We start from the raw sequence: 24,346 nt of genomic DNA, 5'->3' as shown, positions 1-24,346 counted from the left end.
TCTTCTACTGGTTCAAAAGTTGGTTAAGCTTAAACTTCTTATTTTAACTTAAAACAGGTTATATGTATTCATTTCTTGATCTAAGGATAAAGTCTTTTCTTTGAGTATGTTACTAGCAATTGAACTTCTGGTTTATCTTTTTGTATAAACCATATCCACCATGTAGGATCTACAGTTTCCTTTTCATTTTAAATAGAGAGATATCTTAATGACAACTGCAGAGGAATCTGAGGGAAGCTGGCTTCTGTATTTTTTCTAGTCTATTATTATTATTATTTGTTTGTTTAAACAGTTTTCTTGTCCACATCATGTTATACCAGTACATATAAAAACAGATCGAGGGGTGATTTTTATTTTTTTCTTTTTTCTTTCCAAAACATTTTATTTGGTTTTCACAGAAATGCCACCTTCTTTTGTTCTCATTTTGCATCATTGTTCATAACATTTAATGAAATTGCATAATGATCACCAATACAACATACAAAAATGGACTTGGAAAGAAACACAGTAGACTCCTGAGAAATATGTAACTCAAATGGGAAGACCAGAAAGTTGTGTGGCAAAGAATAGCAGATTCGTTATTAGCTTTCAGAGTATTAGGAAAAAGAGATCCATTCTTCATGTATGTTAAATGGAGGTCAGTTAAAAGGCTTTCTTCTGTCTGTAAAAGCCATTGTCTCAGCTCATCTGGATTTTAATAATGGAGTTTTCTATGGCAGTTTTCCAAATAGGCTCTTTTTCCTATAATCTCAGAGGAGATTTCTCAATATTTTCAAATTTTTCCCAAATATTTCTAAATTCTAGGAAGAAACAATGCCAGTACATGCTGCTTAAAATATCTGCATTTTGGTTTAAGCAACTTTTTTTTTTAACACAGACATTAGACTTCATATATATTATATTATTCATATATAAGTATATATTGTATATTTATATATTATGTAATTTCATGTAAATTATATAAATTTAAAATGTATAAAAATATATAGAGATGACCATAATATAATCAAAAGAGAACTTGGAATTGAGGGCTAAAAATCTGAGGTTCAAGGCTCGAACTTCCAATTATTAGTTGGGAGAACTTGGATCAGTCAGGTAACTATGCTCAGCCTGTTTCCTTTCCTGAAAATGCAGGTAATAATATCTACCTTAAGTAATGCATGAAATTATCTTGACAATTTAAAATGTCACAGTTATATGAGACACGCATGGTTGTATAATATATAAATGGTTATATAAGAATGTAAAAAGTAATATTATGTGAAATGATACCAGCATCAGAAAACACATTTAGATAGGTTCTCTCTCACCCTCCCTCTCTCCATCCCTCCTTTTGTTTGTTTGTTTCTTCCTTCCTAGTAAACATTTTATTGAGGTGAGACACATATGAAAAAGTACATTATTTATAATTGTGCTGCTCTATAAATTTTCCAAGATGAGTACACCCTTGTTACTACCACCAGATCAAGAAAGAGCACATTATTAGCACTCCAGGGACCCTCCTCATTTGTCTTTTGATCGCTATAGAATGTATCCTCTAGAATGCATCCTCCTGTGGTAATCACTGTCCTGACTTCTAGTAGTATAGATTGTTTTTGTCTAATTTCAAACTTTATATTAATGGAATTTCACAATATGTATTCTTTTGTGTATATCTTCTCTTGCTCAATATTGTTGTTGCATCACCCATGGTTTTGCATGTAATAGTAATTCATTCATTCTCATCAGTGTACAGATCCCACTGTCTCAATATACCATAATTTATTCATTTTGCTGTTGATGAACATTTGTGTAGTTTCTAGATTGGGAGTTTTACAAATAGTGCTGCTATGCACATCTTACAGTCTTTCATTAATTATAAGCATTCATTTCTGTTGGGTATATACCTTGGAGTAGAATTGCTGGGTCATAGAGTATCCAAATGATCAATTTTAGTAGATAGTGCCAAGTGGTTTTCTAAAGTGGTTGTACCAGCATACATTCTCACCAGCAGTGTGTGGGAGTTCTAGTTGCTCCACAGCTTTGACAACAGTTAGTGTTTTTCTGTTTGCTTAAATTTTCTGTCTGCAGAAATTTAGTCATTCTTATGGGGATTTTATGTCAGTATATATTTATTCACTTATTTTAGAAATTATTTAGTAATAGGTGGACATTTAGCTAATTTATACCTGTCTTTCTTCTCTTTTCTATTCTCTCTCTCCTTTTCTCCCTAATTTTAATGTTTATATTATTTTTGATTCTATTGTTATTTACCTTTATAATTTTATACCATTCACTTGAATCATTATCTCTTAACCCTGAAATAAGATTTTAGAAAACTATTTACCTATAGATTTATAAAGGGAAATAAACTTTAAATAAATATGAATTTATGCAAATGCATCAATGAACAATAAAGGAAAGCTTATACTAAAAACTCCTACAAATCATAATATTAGTAGGAAGGCTAGAGAATTGGAGGATTTTGCTGGGGGAATTTGGTTTGTTCTATGCTGAGAGAAAGAGGGAAGGAAAAAAGGTGAAGGAAGGAAAAGGGAGGAAGGGAGAGAAAGAGAGAAAGTAAGGCACGAAGAAAGGAAGAAAAAATGAGAGGGAAGGAAGGAGGGAAAAAATGAAGGAAGAGGAAAAGAAAAGAGTGAATTTGTGTAGCCAGGTTCTCTGGCCTGCAGTGACTTCTGCTGGGAGGACTTGACAGGATGTGTAACCATTGAAGACTTGTCAACAGATGCTGCAGGGAATATATGAGTTTTTTTTTTTCTAAAAGGGAGTATAATTTTCCCGAAGCTATACCCAGATAATTTCATCCACATAGATGGCCAATTTACTTAAACCAAGATAACCCCATTATTCCTTTTCTTGATTAATAGTCATGTGCTTTGGGAGATTTTTTTGCTTGAGTTACAGGAATAATTGTTTCAACTCTCATGCTTGTTTGGCTTCTGTGGGTCTCAGCCCTCAGGTCTGCAGAAGAGAATTTAATTATGACTAAACACAAATTCTGCATCCTATCTCCTGCTTTGTAGGTATTGACTAATCCCACTTCACTGTGAGTCTAGTCATAGTGATTAAGCTTTTAGTGAATTCACAAAGTAGTTGCCCCAGATTCATTGAACACCCACCATTTTCCAATTTCTCTTACTATGTGAGGGTGCTGACTCTTACTTTGTTCCCCAATGTGTGTAAGGACTTGACAGAAAAAGCCATACATTGTTTAGCTTAATGAAAGAGAAATTTTAGGGGACTTTAAAGACTGTCTCAAATACTTGATGATTATCATGAGGAACACATGTTTAAATAGTGTGACACCCCCCCCCCAGAACTTAAAATAAAGGTAGAAGGCTTGGGGTTCAGCTTAGTTTATAAGAATGGGCTTTCTAATGCTTAAAGCTGTTTTACAAGGAAATGCTCTGCTTATGAGAAAGAAGATATCTAATGCCAAAGGCTGATTGTGTAGGCAGAGAGTTAATGGTAGCTTGTTGGATTTTTAAAGTCAGATCTATTAATGTCTATTTCACTCCGAGACAGTATGAATCAATATGCTGCATTACATTGAATCTGAGATACCATCTATGATAAAATGCATCCTGATTTCAGGGAGGTTTACCCTCTCTGAAAAATTGAAGGTGTTAACGTTGATGAAATATGGTTTATATTCTCTTATTTCACAACGAGAGATTTTTGGATCAACATTACTTTGCAGCTTTGATTATTTTCTCTGTTTGCCCTCCCCTCTCATACTTTGCTGGGTTAAGTTAGTTCCTGGGTATACCTTTGGGGTTTCATGTCCTGGAGATAACCAAAGGAATATATGTTTCCTATAAACTCTTTTGCAGTGAAGCACATGACTACATACCTAGAGCAAATGGGGTTTCAAGAGAGTTTCTTCTGATTATTGACTCATTCACAGACTAGTAGAACCATGTAAACTTCAGATCAAATAGTACCTAGGGATAACAGAGGACTGTTGACATTTGACAGTGTGTTGAGATCTTTTTTTTGTTGTTTTTAGAATACTATTTAAAGTTTACTTTTCAGAATATTTCAAAATGTTATATTTTGATTGATATATAAATAAAATTTATATATTTGCTTTTCATTTTACAAAGAATAGCTATTATTTAACAGTATGGTAATTTTTGCTTTAATCTTATCACATTAATTTGCACATTATTTAATGCCTAGAGACTATGAAGAAAAAGGTTTATGCCCTACTTCCCATTTACCTTTTGAAATTTATTAACATCCACCTTTTGTAATTGCAGTGACTCTTCTCTAGTAAAGCTAAGTTGCTCTAGAAATGGCTCTAACGTGTATTCCAGAATTTGAATGCTGGTGATTTTCAATGTGTTCTTAGCTTTGGTGCTGCCATTCTGCATTAATTTTGTAAAAAAATATGATAGACTTTCACTTTATTCTTCCAGTTTCAGGCTATTAGGAGCTTTGGAAAGACAAATGAATATTAGAAGAGGAAAGGGTCAGTTTTCTGGTTGCCTACAGTCACATCTAATTTAGCCTCATATACAGTTCCAAGACATTTTTGGTACCTGTCAAGTGCAAAAAAGAAATGCAGAGATCATCTTCAAACAAGCCTTTAAAAACAGTGCTTTAAGAGAAGGGCAATTGAAAGCTCATTTTTAGACCGAACAGCTAAAAAATATGACACATGCAGTCACTACTCATCATTACATTTTTCTAAGTACATCTAAAAATCTCATCAGTTGCTCTGAGTATGCACTGATGTGCTGGAACAGTCTTTCATGACAGACACCCTTTATGGCAGGGTCATTTTCCCCTTTATGGGTCGATGTGGGTGAACCAGGGTCTCCTGGCTCTGCACAGTGAATGTTCTTGGATGATGTGCCTTGATATATCTGTGAAGGCCTCTCTTAGCTCCTTTTAAGGGATGTTATTATTGTAATACCTAAAGGGTGAACTTTAAAGGCATCCAGGTTAAAACACAGGCTTTTCATCTCTTAGGGAATTTATATAGTCATACCTATATACCCCTTTGTAAGCAACTAAAGGAAAAAGTAAATATTTACTTTAAGGAATAATATGCTGACTTTTATTCTACCCACTAGTTGGTATTTGGTTTTCATACCTGTGTAATTTTGTAAACTAAGCATAATCATTTTGATTTGTTTTTGTGAGGGGGAGGAATCTGGACTAAATTACGGTATTTCCATTAAATGTCACTAATAATTTCAAATCCATGAACTTAGATAGGGAGTGAGAAAATGTGAAATGGAGCCTGTGGTTTTCTCATTAAATGGCGTTGTGTGTTGCAAACATTGTTTAGAGACTCATTTCGTTTAATATGGGTGTGTGATTTCTAGACACAGAGGGTTGTTTAAAAAGATAGGATGTATGCCCTGTGAGTCTCTTTTACTTAAAATGGCAGGATTAATATGCATGTAACACTACATGCAGGTGCACAGCTATGGGATTTTAGAGCTCTGTATTCCATTCCCGTAAACTAGCCAGTTTCAGAACCTCTGCTTAATCACACTGACCACTGCAACTCAGATTGTGATTTTTACAGCTAGTGCCACAACACCAATTTTCCCACAGCATTTCTCACCCTCTCCCCTTCCCTCTTAATCCTCCTTCACCTTTGCCTCCTGGGAAGATCTGGCAATATTCAAATAGGACAGAGAATGCTTGATTTCAGAAAGAAATGAAAATACATCTATTGCCATTGCAACAGATAAGCAACCAGACGGCCCTTTTCAACCGGGAGCGATTTTAGGCATCACTCCCTTTAATGGTAGGTAAAGCCATTGTTTTCAGGTTTTGTTAATTTGTGATGCCCCCAACTGCCCTCTCTCATTTGATCAAGGGCATTCCTGAACATGTGGACAGCTCAGTCTGGTAAAATAACTGACACAAAACTCATGAGGGCCAGCCAGCTGTCCTAATGAGCAGAAGGCAAAAACATGAAAGAACAACAAGGTGCAGGGGTCACAGAATACACAACACACAGGAGCTCCACCACGAATCTGTCTCATGTCCTCCTCGCTGCTTAACCGCCCAGGGTGAGAGGGGAAACTGAATACCCCATTCCTACCCCGGAAAGAGAAATGAGTTGAGGTAAGGAGAAGTAACAGCCTTCCCTTCCCAAGAATCCTCCTCTGCCTTACCGCCACAGTACAGGCCCTTGAAGGCCCTAAATTGCTGATGGGGATGGAGCAGCTAGAATCACCTTGGCAGCTTTTAAATATCCTGATTCCCAGGCCACAGCCAGGCCAATTAAATTAGACTCTGAGGAATATCACCATTTAAAAAAGAGAAAGAGAAAAAAGATCTAGGTAACTCCAGTGTGCAGCCAAGTCTGAGACCCAGTGGGCTAGTCTGAGCAAGCTGGAGAAGAAATAAGTGCGGCGTCTGACAAGGGGATGAAGCTCCAATCTTCCCAAGGATACTTAGGAGCGAGTTGTTGTTGCAAAGAGAAGGGAAGAAAGGGAGCAGGAAGAACAAAGTTGCCCCTTCCTGTCTTTTTCTAAGTCAACTGCAGTCTCCACCCACCCAGTGCGGGTAACCTAGGCTTCCACCCGCAGCTCGGGGTGGGGGGAGGTGGGTCCCCAGGTCTGGGGTGCTGGGCAGGGTGAGGTGACCGCTGGGAGCGCTACCCTGCGGCGCATCAACAGCCTCAGGCGTGGGCCCTGCACTCTCCAGAGAAGGCGGCGGCTGCCGGGTGGAGAGCAATTTGGGGACGCAAAAGAAAGCTGGCTCGGGCGCAGGTGGCGCTCGCAGCCCCAGCCCACAGTTGAGCCAATCGCGGGCGCAAGCGCAGCCTGGTGGCGGCAGCGGTAACGGAGCGCGGGGCTCTGGCAGGAGCCGGCTGAGGCAAAGGCAGCGCCAACCGAGAGCCGCGCGCAGGCTGGAGGCAGACCTGCGCGCGCAGGCTGGAGGGAGACCCGCGGCGAGGAGCCAGCGAGAGCGCTCGGCGCTGGGCTGTTTCCCGGCCGAGGGAGGCGAACTTTTCATGGGGAAGAAGTGGAGGGATGCGGCGGAAATGGAGCGGGGCTGCTCCGACCGCGAGGACAGCGCGGAGAGCCGCAGACGCAGCCGGAGCGCCAGCCGGGGCAGGTTTGCCGAGTCGTGGAAAAGGTTAAGTTCCAAGCAGGGGTCCACCAAGCGCTCGGGACTCCCGTCGCAGCAGACGCCGGTGAGTGGCCGTGGGGAGAGCCACAGTCTTTGCTTTGTTTTCTCCCTTCGCACGCGACTCGAGCCCTTTCCATGGTGCTGAACTTGCCTCCTTAAGGGTGAGAGCCAGGGAACTTGTGGCGCCGCTTCTAATGAAAGAGAGTGCTGGGGGCTGTGAGGAAGGGCGAGAAGGAACGTCTTCCCTCCCTTCAGCAGGGGAGGGTCTCCTGACGTTTCTGGCGGCTCTGCAAAAAATTGAAAACATGTTCGAGAGGCGAGGGGGCTCGCTGTTAGATCCTAAGAGTTTTGCAGCTAACAGAGCGTGTGAGACGTTGTCGAATGTATTGTGACTCCTGTATACGTTCCCAAGGGTCTGTCTGTGCAGCATGTCGAAGGTACTCGGCCTCCGCTGAATGAGGGAGGAATAGAAAGGGCATGCCATATTTTTACTCCGTTAGCACTTGCTCTTTCCATCCCACACCCCCACTATTTTAATAGGAGCGTTTAATTGTTTGCAGGATGTCATTTGCATACAGAGAATAGCAAGAATATCCCAGGTGCTTGTAATCCTACTGCTTAACATATACAGCGTTCAGACAAGTTTTCCCATGTGTCAGCTCCTCTTCACTGTCTAATTAGTGCAATAAAAGCACTCCAGTGAAATTAATATAGGCATCATATGTGTGTAGAGAAGTGCAGTTGATAAAAAGCTTTAGCTGCATTTGCATTTTTAGTATGTGAATATTATGTTTTCCTTTATCCCGGAGGGAGAGAACTCTGTTCTAGAAGAGAGTGCAAAGCCCTCCTGTTGCTCCTGGGGAAAGAGGATACACCACTTTTAACTTCCCAAACATCATTAAGAATACCAGCGTGTGTGTGTGTGTGCGTGTGTGTGTGTGTGTGTATTTGTTTTACATCCAAAGGGCTTGACAGCAGATGTTGCATATTGAAGAGACTTTGATTTAATTAAAAGAAAGAATGGTACACAAGCATTGATCCCACAGCGTGATTAATGTTACCCTGCTCTGTTTTTGGGAAGTCGTCATTGAAGGATAAAAATTAATCCCTGAAAAGTAAGATATTTAAACATTACTTCAACAGAATGTAATATAAACATTTGAAATTTTTGGTGTGTTTATTTTGGTTGCTTGTTTACAAAAATGTTATGAAATTTCAGGTATTTTTCTCAAATACTTAATGTTTTTTGTGAGCAGGTTTTTTCATCTAAATATGGGGCTAGCACCCCTAAAAAGGCAAGTGATTTTACTTCAGGTGTAGAAATATTGTTTAGAAATGTGGACTCGAAAATATTTTTTACAAAAGAATATTAATCTGAAGACAGGTTTTTCTGAAATAAATTATGTGGAAAATATAAAATTCATGACATCTGTTTTTTATCAAGTATGTGAACTAAAAATTCAATCCTCTTTTTAAGAAGTCTAAGTGTTAATCTAAGGAACTTCTTATGTTGTATTTTTGATTCTGTTCAACAGGTGTGTGCACAGTCTATATCAGGAACATAAAAAATCTTCATATAACTATGTTATAAGTTAGAGTAAATGATTGCAGGTTTGTTACCTAGAATAAAAATGTGGGAAAAGAGCCTAAGAGGGTACCATGACAACCAGAGACATCTGGAAAAGTAACTATGTCCTCCTGTTTACTAAGCGTGATGATGGTGCTGTAGTTCTCTGTAGTACTTGTTAATTGAAACATTAGTAATTCAGTTAAAAACCAGTTAAGGCAAAAGCTTGTGCTTATTCTCACATTGCATGGCAAGTTTGATATTGATTTTCTTCTAAAAACCTAATAATAAGTGCTTCTAGCCATAATTTTTAATTATCAGTGTTTTAAACAAAGATAGTGAGGTTTTGTAAATCTTAGAGCTAAGATGGTGGTTTTGAACCAAGGTTTGATTCTATAGTTGTTAACAAAGAGTTTTGACTTCGTTTGTAAGTGAGACCCCCAACTTATTTATGCAAACAGGAGGAAGGAAATCATAATGCTTATAGCAGACATGCTTATAAAAGTTTTTAATCTTTAAGGTAAGATTTTTTTCTCTCCCTTAAAGTGAGCTGTAAAAAAATAGCCTAACCTATAAAGATTAAAGCAGTTAATATGATTAATGCTGTTCTTTATTTATTCTTATGAATAAATAAGATATTCCATAATGTAGCTGTGAATCTTATTCATTATGTGTTGTCCCCAAAATATTGTGGTATCCATCCTGACAAAGAAAATATGAGGGGTTCACTCTTTCTTTTGAAGACAAAATAGAAAAATGTGGAAAAATTTGATTAATAGTAAAACATGGGGGCTTTCATAAATCTTTTTTCTTTTGAGAATATAAAATAATTGTTTTTTTAATGTGACATTTGTTACTCTCTTCTCTGCTTTAGTTGGATTGTTGAAATCACTTCCAGTTAAAGTTATTCCCAGGGAATGATGTAGTCCATGACTCTGTCCTCAAGGGGAATGATTGTATTAGTTTTTTTTTTTTTTTTTTTTTTGAGATGGATTCTTGCTCTGTCGCCAGGCTGGAGTGCAGTGGCACAATCTTGGCTCACTACAACCTCCGCCTCCCTGGTTCAAGTGATTCTCCTGCCTCAGCCTCCTGAGTAGCTGGGATTACAGGCACGCACCACCACACCCAGCTAATTTTTGTATTTTTAGTAGAGATGGGGTTTCACCATGTTGGCCAGGATGGTCTCGATCTCCTGACCTCGTGATCTGCCTGCCTCAGCCTCCCGAAGTGCTGAGATTACAGGTATGAGCCATCGCTCCTGACTTAGTTTTCATTTTCACTAGCAACAAAGCATTGCATACATCATAATTAATAGAAGATATTTTCTTCAGTAAGGAGAGTTCTGCTATACTTTTGGTATCCAGAAATACTTTATTCATGATCTGAGACATGCTGTTTTGATGTGTAAAGTGTAGGGGAGGTCGGCTTGACTTGACTTTGACAGTTAGATTTCCTACCTACTTATCACTAAATATGTAGGGGTTTTCTTAGGGGTTGGATAAGTCCATGATTTTGACGCCAATATTAGAAACCCAAAAGTTGCATTTCTGGCAGTCTCTTTGGAGTAAATGAAGTCTTGATGCTCTTATGGAGTATGGCAGGCCTACAGTAGAAAATGTGTGCTATCCCTGCCACTGCCCACTTGGATCTGCTTCTGTTCTGGTGACAGGCAGAAGCAGCGCTGCCCTGTGCAATAGCTGAAGGAAGGGGCAGCTGTTCTGTGTCCTAATAGTGGCATTTAAAATGCATGTTCTCAAGTTCTGGACCACAATAGTGGGTGTGTCTAACAAATCAATCCTTGTTGATTTGAAAAGACTTTTTTTTTTTTCCATTTTTGTAATTCAGGAAACATCTTCTCTCCCATATTTTAAGGCTTCATGGTTTACAATGGAAGCTTTATGAATTCATGTTGCTTTGCTATAATCCATTAATCTACAATATTAAATTACACCCCAAATCATAAAATTCTGATACGGTAAAGTGGTATTTAATTATATTCATTCCTTGGAAATTGTTCCTTTCTGAGATTGGGTCATAGGTCATTTTTCAATTCTAAACTGTTTTTTAGTAAATGTAAAGACATTATATATTAATTTCATAGTTTTATTATGAAAGTTATACATTTGAAATTCAGATATCAAATTAAGTTTCTGGATATTAATGTTTTAATTACTGTCTGTGTTGAATTGGTCAGTAGGTATAAAAGTAATTTAAAACTTCTTTGTCTTCATTCTATAAGATTTGGATTTCATATTTCTTTGTGAATTATTCTTCTTGTTATTCCTGCTATTTGTTTTGATTCTATCTGTACAGAAATGCATGGAAATCTATTGAAAGGTGATTCAGCAAGTGCCGTCTCGCATTACAAATGTCAGCTGCTCACCACAGCATGTGTGTATTTTTATTTCATCTCACATTTTTTAATCAGAATATAAAGAAAAAAATCCAGCATTATTTTGGGAAAAAGAGAAAAATAATTTAGATTTCAGTTAAGTATATTTATCCTCTCCCAAACTATATGCTCTCCTTTTTAACCTTAATTTAAATTTAACCACACATTTATCTTTATTTACTTATTTATTTTTATTTAGGTAAAATATACATGTACAATTTACCGTATTTGCCATTTTTCAGTGTATAGTTTAGTGGTAATAAATGGATTTATATTCTTTTTTCCCCTCCATATCCCCCCTTTCCCTTGCACTTAGCATGTATGTATTTTTAATTTTAAAAGGAGATTTCTCTTTCTACCCCCACAGCTATTTAAAAGCTTGTTTTCAAATAGATGCAGATTTAATTTAGTCTCTGAGTAAACTCTGTAAAAGGAGAAAAAGAAACTGTGCTGAGGGAGTAAAATGATGGAGGTGTAATTAGAGTTGTTTTTCAGCCTTAGACAGCACTCTTGCTTCCACTAATGCTATAATTACCCTTATCAGCAGGTACCAACCACAGATTATCACACCTTGTGCAGACAAGTGGGCAACTGAGAGAGTGTATGGAAACAGCAGTGAGTATGTAGAAAGCACAGTGCTGCCAAGTAAGCAAGTCCATTTCAGCTGGTTACCAAAGCCACTCTTCTCACAGCTGTTTGAGATGCTGTGTGTGCAGGAGGGATCCACAAACAAACTTACCATTTGTTTCTGATGTTGACTTGCCCTCTTTGAGCCTACTAGGTAATTTCCAGTTTTCCCTGCTAAAAGCAGAATTCTTTAAGGTCTTAAAATAAATGAAGAAGGTGGGCACAGTGGCTCATGCCTGTAATCCCAGCATTTTGGGAGGCTGAGGCGGGTGGATCACGAGGTCAGGAGATAGCGACCATCCTAGCCAACATGGTGAAACCCCATCTCTACTAAAAATACAAAAATTGGCTGGGGGTGGTACTGTGCGACTGTAGTCGCAGCTACTCAGGAGGCTGAGGCAAGAGAATCACTTGAACCTTGGAGGCAGAGGTTGCAGTGAGCTGAGTTCATGCCATTGCACTCCAGCCTGGCAACGGAGTAAAACTCCGTCTCAGAAAAAAAAAAAAAAGCCAAGTCAAAGTCAAAACTGAAGTCAGAAAAACTCATCTCTCAACCAATTGCCCATTTAAGGATTACATGGCTAGTAGGTCCTTTGTGGCTATCGTAGAAACAACTGCAACTGGGTGAAAAGAATTCTTGTTTCCTTTTTCAGTGTCTAATATGCTATTGCAATGTCATTAAACCTTTAGTAGTTTGTTCTTGTTACACAAAGGGCTCTCCTGATGAAAGCAGAGCGAATCTCCTGCAGTGCTAGCCCATTACTGTATAAACCATTTCTTGACAGGTTGATTTTTGTCTACTGCCTTTTACTCACTCTGTTAAAAACATAAAAAAGGGACAATGTTGTATTGCTCAGGAATACAGTTGTATTTTCTGGTTATTGTGATTTTTTTTGTGTGTGGAAAAAAAGACCGTTTTCTGATAATGGTCCATTTTGTTAAAGCATTTCTGAAATAATATCTCTCTCTAGTAATTAATATAACAACAAGCTCCTCCTCCTCATCACAGTGAATTAAAAATTTTAATTTAGTTTCAGCTTTAATTTGAGGACCACGAATATGTTAGAAAATGCCTAATTCAAATACTTTAAGTTTGGAGGAGTAAAATATCTTTGCATTATGATGATTTAAAGTTTGTTTTCATTATTCCCAAAAGTATTAGAACAGCTTCTCCTGCGATTAATTACTAGATCTTTAAAAACAATGGAATCATTAAAAATAACTTATAAATAGTAAGAAAACATTACTTTCATTTTGTTAGACCAGCTGTGATGGTCTTCTATGTGTTGCTTTTACTTTTTATTTCTTTCATTTGCAAAGCCAAAAGAGGGCTGGTAAAGCAAAAATGAAAGGATTATAGAGAACAACGTTTAAAAAAACATTCATCTAACTTTTGTTGAACACTGAAGAAGTGTTAGGCACCATGGTAAGTACTGGACAGCATCTCCAATAGAGCTGATAGTTTAACACAAGAGATATGCAAAGTGACAACACAGAGATATACAAAGTCTAGCTTTATAGTCAGAGTACATTGGAGCAAAGGTTGAAGTAGTCAATGCCTCTTTAAGTGTGGTGGTGGGAGGTTTGGAGAAAAAGCTTCTGAGACATTTATGCCTGCTTCTCAAAAGATGAGGAAGAAAAACAGTCACTTGGATTTTGCAATTTGGAAAGAGGGCAATAATACCTTTCTGAGAGTCATTTTAAATGAGTCATGAGGATAGATGCCAGTGCAGTGAATGGGAGGCAAGTTAGATGAGGAAAAGAAATAACAACAATGACAGCAAATGCAAATATTTGTATGGTACAGTATGGTGGCTCTGGAACTGAGCAGATCTAGATTGGAATCCTGGTTCTGTTCATTATTAGCTGTGTAGCCTTGGGTGAATTATATTTCTATGACTCTTTTCTCCCCAGTTCTGTTAGGATAATCCTTCTTCCTTTCCTAGTGAGTTTAAGATTCACTTCAGTGTTTTGTTAATAAAGAAAAGTATTTATTTATTTATTTATTTTTTGAGATGGAGTCTCGCTCTGTCACCCAGGCTGGAGTGCAGTGGCTCAATCTCGGCTCACTGCAAGCTTCGCCTCCCAGGTTCACGCCATTCTCTGGCCTCAGCCTCCTGAGTAGCTGGGACTACAGGTGCCTGCCACCATGCCCGGCTAATTTTTTTTGTATTTTTAGTAGAGACAGGGTTTTACCGTGTTAGCCAGAGATGGTCTCGATCTCCTGACCTCGTGATCTGCCCGCCTCGGCCTCCGAAAGTGCTGGGATTACAGGTGTGAGCCACCGCGCCCAGCCTAAGAAAAGTATTTATTGTATTTATTTTTATTTAAAACTTAGTCTCAAATATACAAAAATAGTAGAGAACATGACAAAAATAATCCACATAATCATAATACACATTAGAGATGAACAATTTGCCATCTTTTCTTCATATTTTTTTGAAATAAATAAAATGTCTTAAAAGAAGCTAAAATATCCCCATGCCATTTCCTTGATTGTCTGGATCCCAATCTCTGACCTGAGCCAAAATTTTGCGTGGGGCAGCAGGGGAGTGGTGCTGGCCTTCCGATCTAAGACTGTATTAACATTCAAATTAGACAGACTTGATTTCCAGCCTGATTCAGGTCATTCGCTGGTTTTGCAACTGAATCTTATTGTCTTCCATCATGATAAAATGAAGATGAAAATACCTGCCCCCCAGGATGACTTATGAACATTAAGTATATTGATATGTATAGTTAATTCAGTGTCTGGTCAGAGCTATTCACTGAATGGAAACAGTTATCTAACTATTGGTGTTAACTAGACTTGTTACAACGCATGTAAAAAGCAGAAGTTGCTTTTGTTTGACAGGAAATGTTGTTTATGGTCTTTAATTTTTCTGAAATTAGGAGGTTGTTGATCACATCCATGATGTAATGACTGATAATTGTATTGGGCTGGTTTTGAAAATGCTTCAGAAAATAAAATCAGCTTGTCTTTTCCAAGATGATTATTTTCTACAGCAGATCCTGGTCCTTGAAATGTCCATTCTTCTATGTTTTTACCAAAGGTAGTTTATTGACATTCTTGGGGCTAAAATATAAAATCCATACTATATTGAAATATGATACTTTTTGCTTTTGGCATTTTTATTACTGGATTCTTTATGTATTGAAATAGATTATAGTTATAAAATTAATCTCTTCATGAAGCTCAAGGACTTTGGGAAGGAATGTTTTTAAAACTTTCTTTTATTGTGGCATATTACAAACATATACAAAAGTAGAGGCAATGGTGTAATAAACCTATAACTCAGGTTTAATAATGATCAATTCATGACAAATCAATCTTGCTTCATCTATATCCCTATTTTCTATTTCTTCTCTCTCCCACTAGATTATTTGTAAGCAAGTCTTAGGTATTACATCACTTCCTCTAAAAAATATCTGGAAGAGGAAGATTTATTTATTTATTTATTTTTGAGGCAGAGTCTCACTCTATCGCCCAGGCTGGGGTGCAGTGGCACAATCACTGCTTACGGCAGCCTCAACCACCCGGGCTCAGGTGATTCTCCCACCTCAGCCTTCCAAGTAGCTGGGACTACATGCATGCACCACCACACCCTGCTAATTTTTATATTTTTTTGTAGAGAAGGGGTTTTGCCACATTGCCCAGGCTGGTCTCAAACTCCTGGGCTCAAGTGATCCTTCCACCTCAGCCTTCCAAAGTGCTGGGATTACAGGCATGAGCCACTGCAACCACCCAGGACTCTTTATTAAAACAAAACTGTAACACTATTATCAAATTTTTAAAAAAACTTAATACCCACAGATATTAAGTTAGAACTGTATTTCCTTGATTATCTCATAATTCTGTTTGAATTAGAATCCAAACTGTAGTGGACACATTATAATTTTTCTTTTTAGTCTATGGTTTTCCCTCTCCTTATCTCTCTTCTTTTCCTCTCAACAATTATTTGTCAGAGAAATGTATTTATCCTGCACAGTCTTCTACATTCTGTCTTTTGCTGAATACATCCCAATGGTGTCTTCTCAGATGATTCTCTGTCCATTGTATTTCCTATGAACTGGTGATTTGACCAGGTGCCTAGATCAGTTTTAATTTGAGTTTTTGGCAACAATACTTCATAGGTATTCTGGCTGTCTCTCAATTTTGGGTATTAGCCACCACTGGGGATGATTGCTTAGAGAAGGGGCTGGCAAATTTTTCTTCAAAGAGCCAAATAGTAAATGTTTTAGGGTTTTTTTTTCTTTTTTTTTTTTTTCCGGAGTTTCACTCTTTTGCCCGGGCTGGAGTGAAGTGGTGCCATCTCTGCTCACTGCAACCCCCGCCCGCTGGGTTCAAGCGATTCTCCTGCCTCAGCCTCCCTAGTAGCTGGGATTACAGGCGCCTGCCACCACTCCCGGCTAATTTTAGTATTTTTAGTAGAGACAGGGTTTCACCATGTTGGCCAGGCTGGTCTCGAACTCCTGACCTCAGGTCATCCACCCACCACAGCCTCCTAAACTGCTAGGACAGGCATAAGCCCCCACGCCTGGCTGATGTTTTAGGTTTTGCAGGCTATAAGGTCTCTTATAATCATTCAATTCTTGCTGTTAACAGTTCTTTCAAAAGCAGCCATAAACATTATGTAAATAAATGGTCATGGCTGTGTTCCAACAAAACATCATTTATAAACACTAAAATGGGAATTTCATATAACTTTTACCTTATGAAATATTATTCTTTTGATATTTTAACCATTTAAAAATGCAAAAATTATTCTTAGCTTACAGGCTAAGAAAAACTGATAATGGAATGGATCTGGCCTTTATATTTGGAGTTTGCCAAGATCCATTATTTTATTTGGGCATTGCAAAATAGTGATATTATGATTCTGTCTTTCCTTGTTCATTTATTAGCTGAAATAATTTTATAAGCAGAAACTTCCTTCATCAACTATTTTCTTATTCTGAGTTATAATTCTTATAATAGTCAAGATAAATGTTTGAGACAGTTTTTAAAAAGTTGAGCTAATAATAATAGGAGCTGTGTGTTGGCATTAATTTGTTAGTGTACTGTCAGGCCTTAGATTTTAATTGGGGCATTGTATTCAGCTAACTAGCAGAAAATATTTGACCCATTAATTGTGGAGGCCAATTAAAGTATTATTAAGAAATAGAACTTGTAAAAATATATTGTCAAACTATTTCTGTATTAGAGATTCTGCTTTCAGAATTTAAGAAAGTGTTGGGTATTGTGTTAAGTTTCCAATGCTGCCATAAGAAATTACTACAAACTTAGTGGCTGAAAGTAACATGTATTTATTATCTCAGTTCTGTAGTACGGAAGTATGACATGGGTTTCACTGGACTACACATCAAGATGTCAGCAGGGCTCTGTTTCTGTAATATCTAGATGAAAATCTATTTGCTTGCCTTTTCCAGCTTCTAGAAGCCACCCACATTCCTTGGCTCATGGTCCCTGTCTTAGTCTGTTTTCATACTGCTGATAAAGACATACCCAATACTGGGAAGAAAAAGAGGTTTAGGCTGGGTGTAGTGGCTCACACCTGTAATCCCAGCACTTTGGGAGGCCGAGGTGGGCAGATCACGAGGTCAGGAGATTGAGACCATCCTGGCCAACATGGTGAAAGCCTTGTCTCTACTAAAATACAAAAAATTAGCCAGGCATGGTGGTGCTTGCCTATAATCCCAGCTACTCTGGAGGCTGAGGCAGGGGAATTGTTCGAACCCAGGAGGCGGAGATTGCAGTGAGCCGAGATCAAGCCACTGCACTCCAGATTGGGTGACAGAGCAAGATGCCATCTCAAAAAAAAAAAAAAAAAAGAAAAAAAAAGAGGTTTAATTGGACCTACAGTTCCACATGGCTGGGGATGCCTCAGAATCAAGGCAGGAGGCAAAAGGCAGTTCTTACATGGTGGCAGCAAGAGAAAATGAGGAAGAAGCAAAAGCAGAAACCCCTGATAAACCCATCAGATTTTGTGAGACTTATTCACTATCACGAGACTAGCACAGGGAAGACTGACCCCCATGATTCAGTTACCTCCTGCTGGATCCCTCCCACAGCATGTGGGAATTCTGGGAGATACAATTCAAGTTGAGATTTGGGTGGGGACACAGCCAAGCCATATCAGTCCCTTTCTCCATTTTCAAAGGCAGTAAAGTAACATCTTTTTGGCCTTTCTGCTATCACATTGCTTTTTCTGATTCTCCTCTTCTGCCTCTCTCTTCTGCATTTAGGGAAATTTATGATTACATTGGGCCCACCTGGGTAATTGAAAACCATCTCTTTATTTTAAGGTCAAATGATTAGCTACCTTATTCCCCATTGACATGTAAAGTAGCATATTCACAGGTTCTGGAAATTAGGATGTGAACCTCCTTGGGAGGTTATTATTCTGCCTTCCATAGGCATTGAGATATTACTTTTCGATTTGTTAACCCTTCACTAGAAAATGTTATGGAAATGGTGTTGAATGATTCTCTCTAAGGTGTCTTTAAATCCATGATAAATACTCATGTATTTGGAATGAGGTTCTGCTGGTAGACAAAGGAACAGAATAGATGAGGTTCCTTGCACAGTTTGGTTTTCTGAGTGTTGAATTTATAGTGCTGGCGGTAGAAGAGGAAATTGCCTTTCTTACTAGTGGATATTCAGTAAATTTGGGTATGTGAATGTTTTGTTTTAAAGAGCACCCACTCCCTACAAGATAAAGACTCGAATGCTATAGAAGAAAGAAATGTGAAAAAGACTTCTGAGAGACTTACTTGCTACAGAGGGGAGAAATGAAACTAGAATTTGGCATATAACATGATATATTGTAAGACTATTAGATAGTAATTATACATATTTTATATATTATGACTATATTATTCACATTATAAGTACACTAAACTTGTCTTAATTATATTATTAGTCTGCTAAAAAGTTTGATAAGATGGGTCAAATAAGTGAGAAAACCAATGGATTGTACTCATGAACAGATAGTGTAAATTTCAGTTATTGATTAATTGAATCGAAGCTGTACAGGTAAAATAATTTTTTGAATATTCTTATTTAATATTTTCTCCATGGATATTGCAAAATGCAATTATTAATAGTTTGTAAATATTTTATTATTTTTTCTTCTCAATGAATGAGAACAACACTTAAGTTGAAATTTTGCATTATAATTAGTTTTAAAATGGAGCTGTTACCATTTTTTCCTGTTATTTGAGGACATCTGATTTTTGATAAAAGTGTCTCCTTTGCTCCATAAATAAAGATTATAGTAATAGATTACCATAAATAAAGATTATAGTAATAGATAATTATTATACATCACTGTTAATAGGCAAGAAAGAAAGGTGAAAAATTTAGCACTCAGGCTTCAAAATGTTAATGTCAAATAAGGTGAGAAGTTGAGTCTCTCTTTCTTTTCAAAAATGGGCCTATTTTAGGGAAGTATGGCTTTGTGAAGAAGTCGAGAAAATTCTGAGCTGAAAAACCAAATTACTGCAAGTACAACTGAAGTCATACCACATTGGGCCTTGAACAATTAAACTGTAAAACTTCATGGAAACAATAAATAGATTGTTTTCTCTAGAATATCTGTCACAGAGGATGTGTTTTAGTCCATTTAGGCTGCTCTAGTAAAATATCGTAGCCTGGGTGGTTTATAAACATCAGAAGATTATTTCTTGTCATATTGAAGGCTGCAAAGTCCAAGATCAAGGTGCTGGCAGATGTGATGATTGGTGAGGGTGAAGGCCTGCTTCCTAGGTGGCTGTCTTTTGCTGTGTTCTTACGTAGTGGAACTTTTTTATAAGGGCACCAATCCCATTCTTGAGGGCTCCACTTTCATGACCTAGTCATCTCCCAAAGGCCCCACCTCCTAATATCATCACCTTGGGAACTAAGTTTAAACATAGGAATTTTGGGGGGGACACAAACATTTAGCACACAACAGGATGACTTTATTTATTTATTTATTTATTTATTTATATTTTTTGAGACAGAGTCTTGCTCTGTCACCCAGGCTGGAGTGCAATGGAATGATCTCGGCTCACTTCAGCCTCCACCTCCTGGGTTCAAGTGATTCTCCTGCCTGAGCCTCCCGAGTAGCTGGGACTACAGGTGCGCGCCACCACGCCTGGCTAATTTTTTTTGTATTTTTAGTAGAGACGCGGTTTCTCCATATTGGCCAGGCTGGCCTTGAACTCCTGACGTCATGTGATCTGCCCACCTTGGCCTTCCAAAATGCTGGGATTACAGATGTGAGTCACCGTGCCTGGCCTCAGGATGACATTCTATGGTAATTCAGCAAATGTCCAAAGTGCATAAAGCTTCTATGTGTTAGAAGCACAAAGAGCTAGGGGATGTGAAGCATCCGACCTAGAGCTGCTATCTTCCTGTCAAAGGTCAGAGAGATATAAAGCCAATTTGCCTATAGCATGTGTAGCAGGTAATCTTGGGTTATGGGTCTACAACACTCATTTGTATCTGTGGGAAAGTTTTGAGCTTAAAATTGCAGCACTTGTTCAGAATTAGGGAAAAATAAACAACCATGTTTGTAGATATACAGCTGATGGAGACTCCGATGGTTGGATATTGTATTAGTTTGTTTTCATGCTGCAAATAAAGACATACCCGAGACTGGGTAATTTATAAAGGAAAGAGGTTTGATTGACTCACAGTTCAGCATGACTGGGGAGGCCTCTGGAAACTTACAATCATGGCGGAAGAGGAAGCAAACATGTCCTTCTTCACATGGTGGCAGGAAAGAGACATGCCAAACAAAGGGGGAAAGCCCGTTATAAGACCATCAGATCTTGTGAGAACTCATTCACTATCACAAGAACAGCACGGGGGTAACTGCCCACATGATTCAGTTACCTCCCACTGGGTCCCTCCCATGATATGGGGATTATGGGAACTACAATTCAAGACGGGATTTGGGTGAGGACATAGCAAAACCGTATCAGAGATGAAGACTTAGAAATTCTGCAATTGGTCATTCATGGCTGCAAAGAAGTACCAGTGAAGCATGAAACAAAAAGTAAAGAAAGCTGAAGATTATATTCATAGCACAGCATAGAAACCAAGACAAAGGCAAAAAGACTTGGACCTTCACTTTTAGACACTTTTCCCTTTATCTTTCTTAACTAAGGATTTTACTGTAGTTATACTATATATTATTAGTATTACTATTCCAACTTGTGTGTATAATTAAGTTTAAGGTAATTGGTGAGTATTCATTATATGTCTTTTTTTGTTGTTGTCTTTATAAATTCTCTAATAAAAGAAGCCCTTCAAGATTTATTGAGAGGAAGTAGTATAATTGGACCTGACATTTGCTGTCACCAACACATTGCCCAGAGTGGGTACCAGTTTCAGAATAGGATCTATTCCCATTTTTTGGCTTCATATCACAAAGTCATCCCTGTAAGCACACATTTTGAACAAAAAGATAAACTTTAAAATTGTTTTCCGTGTTCTAAATTATCGACAGCCATTTTGTGACAAAGAAATGAGTTTTTATGCATTTAAAAGCATTAGATACTCCCACACTAAATGAAATTAATTTTCCTTAAAAGATAAACAATAATGATTCAAATTACCAAGGCCTAGGACAAAATGAGAATGATCTGGCTTACAGCTACAAAAAGAGCTCATTGCTTTGAAGGTCCATCAAGTTATTGAATGTAACTATAGAATGCACTGGTAACAGTAACTAAAACAAGAGCTTAATTCATGTTATTAAGACCAAACATCCCAAATGAATAGGCCATGAAAAATGAATGCAGAAGGAACCAGAGATAAGCAAAAAAAAAAAAATGTCCTACTTTTGTCTCATTACCCGTTGAATACAGTTGGGGGACAGAAAACATTATTTTTTCAATCATACTGTATTTTGTATAACTGGTGCCTTTGGGTCCACTGATGGAGACAGGCTGTTAGGCTGGTATGATAACATCATGGTCCTGTATTAATGTGAGCAGTGAGGTAATTCACAGAATATTGTATTACTGCATAGTTTATGAATCATACACATTGTAAGACCTCTAGAAGGCTGGATGTTATTACTTCTTCCTGGATAAAAACCTTATATGTACATAGAGTATAATCGGGTCCTTTGGTTTAGGATCTTCTTCAGGGCAATGACTGTATTTTATTCATCAGTGTATTCCCAAATCTTGCTGAGTGGCTGGCATGTTGTAGAAACTCAGTAATTGTGTGTGAAGTAAATGAAAGAGCATAATGAAAATCCTGTAGACTTTGGTGTTTCATATCCTGGACAGAGAGAAGATGAAGTAAGAGAGAAAAATGAGCATAATTTTGGCATTTATTAATACCAGGCTCTTTTAATGATCTCTTATGTAATCTTTCATCATCATTCCACTGTGGGTTTTATTTTGATGCACAAGTTATGGAAGAAGAAATAAAATTTCAGAGAAGTGAAGTCTGTTTTAACCAAGGTCAGCTGGGGAAAGGTAGAGAAAGAATTCAAATATAACTACCCTTTAATTTTTTGTCAACATGCTACTGACTTGTGAATCATAGGTAAGATGATAAAAAGAGTGTAAGCAATGTTAATGTGTGTCTTTTCCCCCAAAAAGATGATTTCTTCTTGAAGTTGGCTTAAAGGTCACTATGGATGCTGAGACTAAGTCAAGGCAGTACTTGATAATGAAACTTTATTGTCTGCAGGCCTGCAAACAAGCTTAGTCTGAGGAGAATTATTGAATGAAAAAAATAAAAAGTAGGGCAATACAATTGTATTTACATGACCTGAAGACTTTATTTCCAGTATCTTTTTAATGTGCTGAAACATTTACATATCCTTTCAAGCTTTAGATAAGCCCTGATTATGTCTTTATGTGATGTCAATCAAAACCAGATCTAGAAAACTTTAAATTCATCAAGTAAAACTTACGGAACACTTGTTAAGTGGGCTCTCTCTCTCTCTCTCTGTATGTGTGTGTGAGATATCTACTATTAAAAATATGACAAGAGACAAATAAGTGTCTTCATTAGGAGTTTAATTTGAGGAAGTTATTACCTTGGTTTATCTCAAGGTTAGAATAGAGTCAAGCCAATATGCTGTATCTTCAATATTTTCGATTGTATCAAATAAATATTGATGTCCATCACAATGACCCTCAATCAAGATACTGTACTCAGTCGTAAGAGGATGGATTTATGTTTTATGCTTCCTACTTATTATGGCAAGAAACTGCATTCAGATCAGAAAGAGAAATGTTCAGAATCAATGGGCGAAAGAAGAGCTGATGATTAACTGGAAAATCATTTAATCAAAAATACCCCTTTCACAAGCATTCTTTTTTTTTAAATGGAGTCTCGCTCCCTCGCCCAGGTTGGAGTGCAGTGGCATGATCTCGGCTCACTGCAACCTCCGCCTCTTGAGTTCAAGCGATTCTCCTGCTCCAGCCTACCAGCAGCTGAGACTACAGGTGCACGCCATCATGCCCAGCTAATTTTTGTATTTTTAGTAGAGACGAGGTTTCACCATATTGGCCAGGCTGGTCTCGAACTCTTGACCTTGTGATCCACCTGCCTCAGCCTCCCAAAGTGCTGGGATTATAGGTGTGAGCCACTGTACCCGGCCACCAGCATTCTTATTTAATCTCACTCTGTATGCTTATAGAAAGTATAAGACTACAGCTTTAAAGCCAAGTATATTTAAAATCTAATTAGGACATGTTGCCTTTTGCTGCTAATCTAAGTAGTGACCATAGAATTGAAGAATTTCCATACATTCTTTCCTGTCTTGTAGGGATATAAGAGAAGCAAAATGTGCTGACCCTCTTCATTTGTTATGAGAAGAGGGGGGAAAATGAATATTTGATGTATGCTTAGCATTTTGTTAAGCTCTTTTTTGTTTATAAACGTTTCATATTTCATATGTGTTATCTCATTCAATTTGTACAACAATCTGATTATGTAGGTAACATTTTCATTTTATCAAGTTCCAGCCCTCCTGGAGCTTATATTCTAATGAAGGCCAGCAGAAGATACACTGGCAAGCAAATAAATATGTAATAAAATATCTAGTGATTATAAGTGCTGTGAGGAAAAATAAAGCAAGACAGGGAGATAGAGAATGAGAGGAGGCACCATTTGAGCTAAAGAGAAAGCCTATCTGATTGTTGCTGTTAGGTAGATGTCAGAAGAAGTGAGGGAGCAAGCCATGGAGATACTAAATGAGGGAAAGAACATTCCATGCAGAGTGAACTGCAAGTACAAGTGTCCCGAGGCAGAGGCATGCCTGATGTGTTTGAGGAACAAGAAGGCAGCCAAAGAGGCTGGAGCAGTCAGCCTGGAAAAGAGGGGTAGGAGAGAGAGATTCGAACCCAGGTTTGACTCCAAACCTATGTGCACAAATGCTCCCGTCAATCTATGAATTGGGGGACTGTGTAGCAATTAGGGAAAGATTAGGGGATTCAAAACAACCCTAGGCTTTGCAATATACACTGTGAGTAATGTAGGAAATCACAAACAGAACCGTAAAATGTTTTATTGAAGGCAGGATGATGTAGTTTGGCCTTTAGGATATTGGAAGCTGTGCATTTGCAGATTCCAACTACACAGGGCAGATTCAACTGCAGTGACATGAGAATGTTAGTGATAGTTACCCATGTTGGACTCC

At 37.9% G+C, this 24,346-nt stretch overlaps 1 protein-coding gene across 6 annotated transcripts in view; it reads left to right on the top strand.

Annotated features, from left to right (window-relative positions):
- Nucleotides 1-6,904: 6,904 nt before the first annotated feature.
- The window catches only part of TRPM3 (transient receptor potential cation channel subfamily M member 3), a 904,985-nt gene continuing 887,543 nt past the window's right edge, over nucleotides 6,905-24,346 (top strand). For 3 of the 6 annotated variants that reach the window (XM_054501730.1, XM_054501720.1, XM_054501728.1), the window contains exon 1: nucleotides 6,905-7,168. In XM_054501730.1, coding sequence (XP_054357705.1) covers nucleotides 6,986-7,168 — 183 coding nt within the window. In that variant the 5' untranslated portion in view covers nucleotides 6,905-6,985. The remainder of the gene's footprint in view (nucleotides 7,169-24,346) is intronic. The other 3 variants (XM_054501724.1, XM_054501719.1, XM_054501717.1) reach the window with 1 other exon arrangement.

This window comes from Pongo pygmaeus, chromosome 13, assembly GCF_028885625.2.
Source record: "Pongo pygmaeus isolate AG05252 chromosome 13, NHGRI_mPonPyg2-v2.0_pri, whole genome shotgun sequence".
NCBI classification, from domain to species: Eukaryota; Metazoa; Chordata; class Mammalia; order Primates; family Hominidae; genus Pongo; species Pongo pygmaeus.
This window is presented reverse-complemented; position numbering and strand designations above follow the sequence as displayed.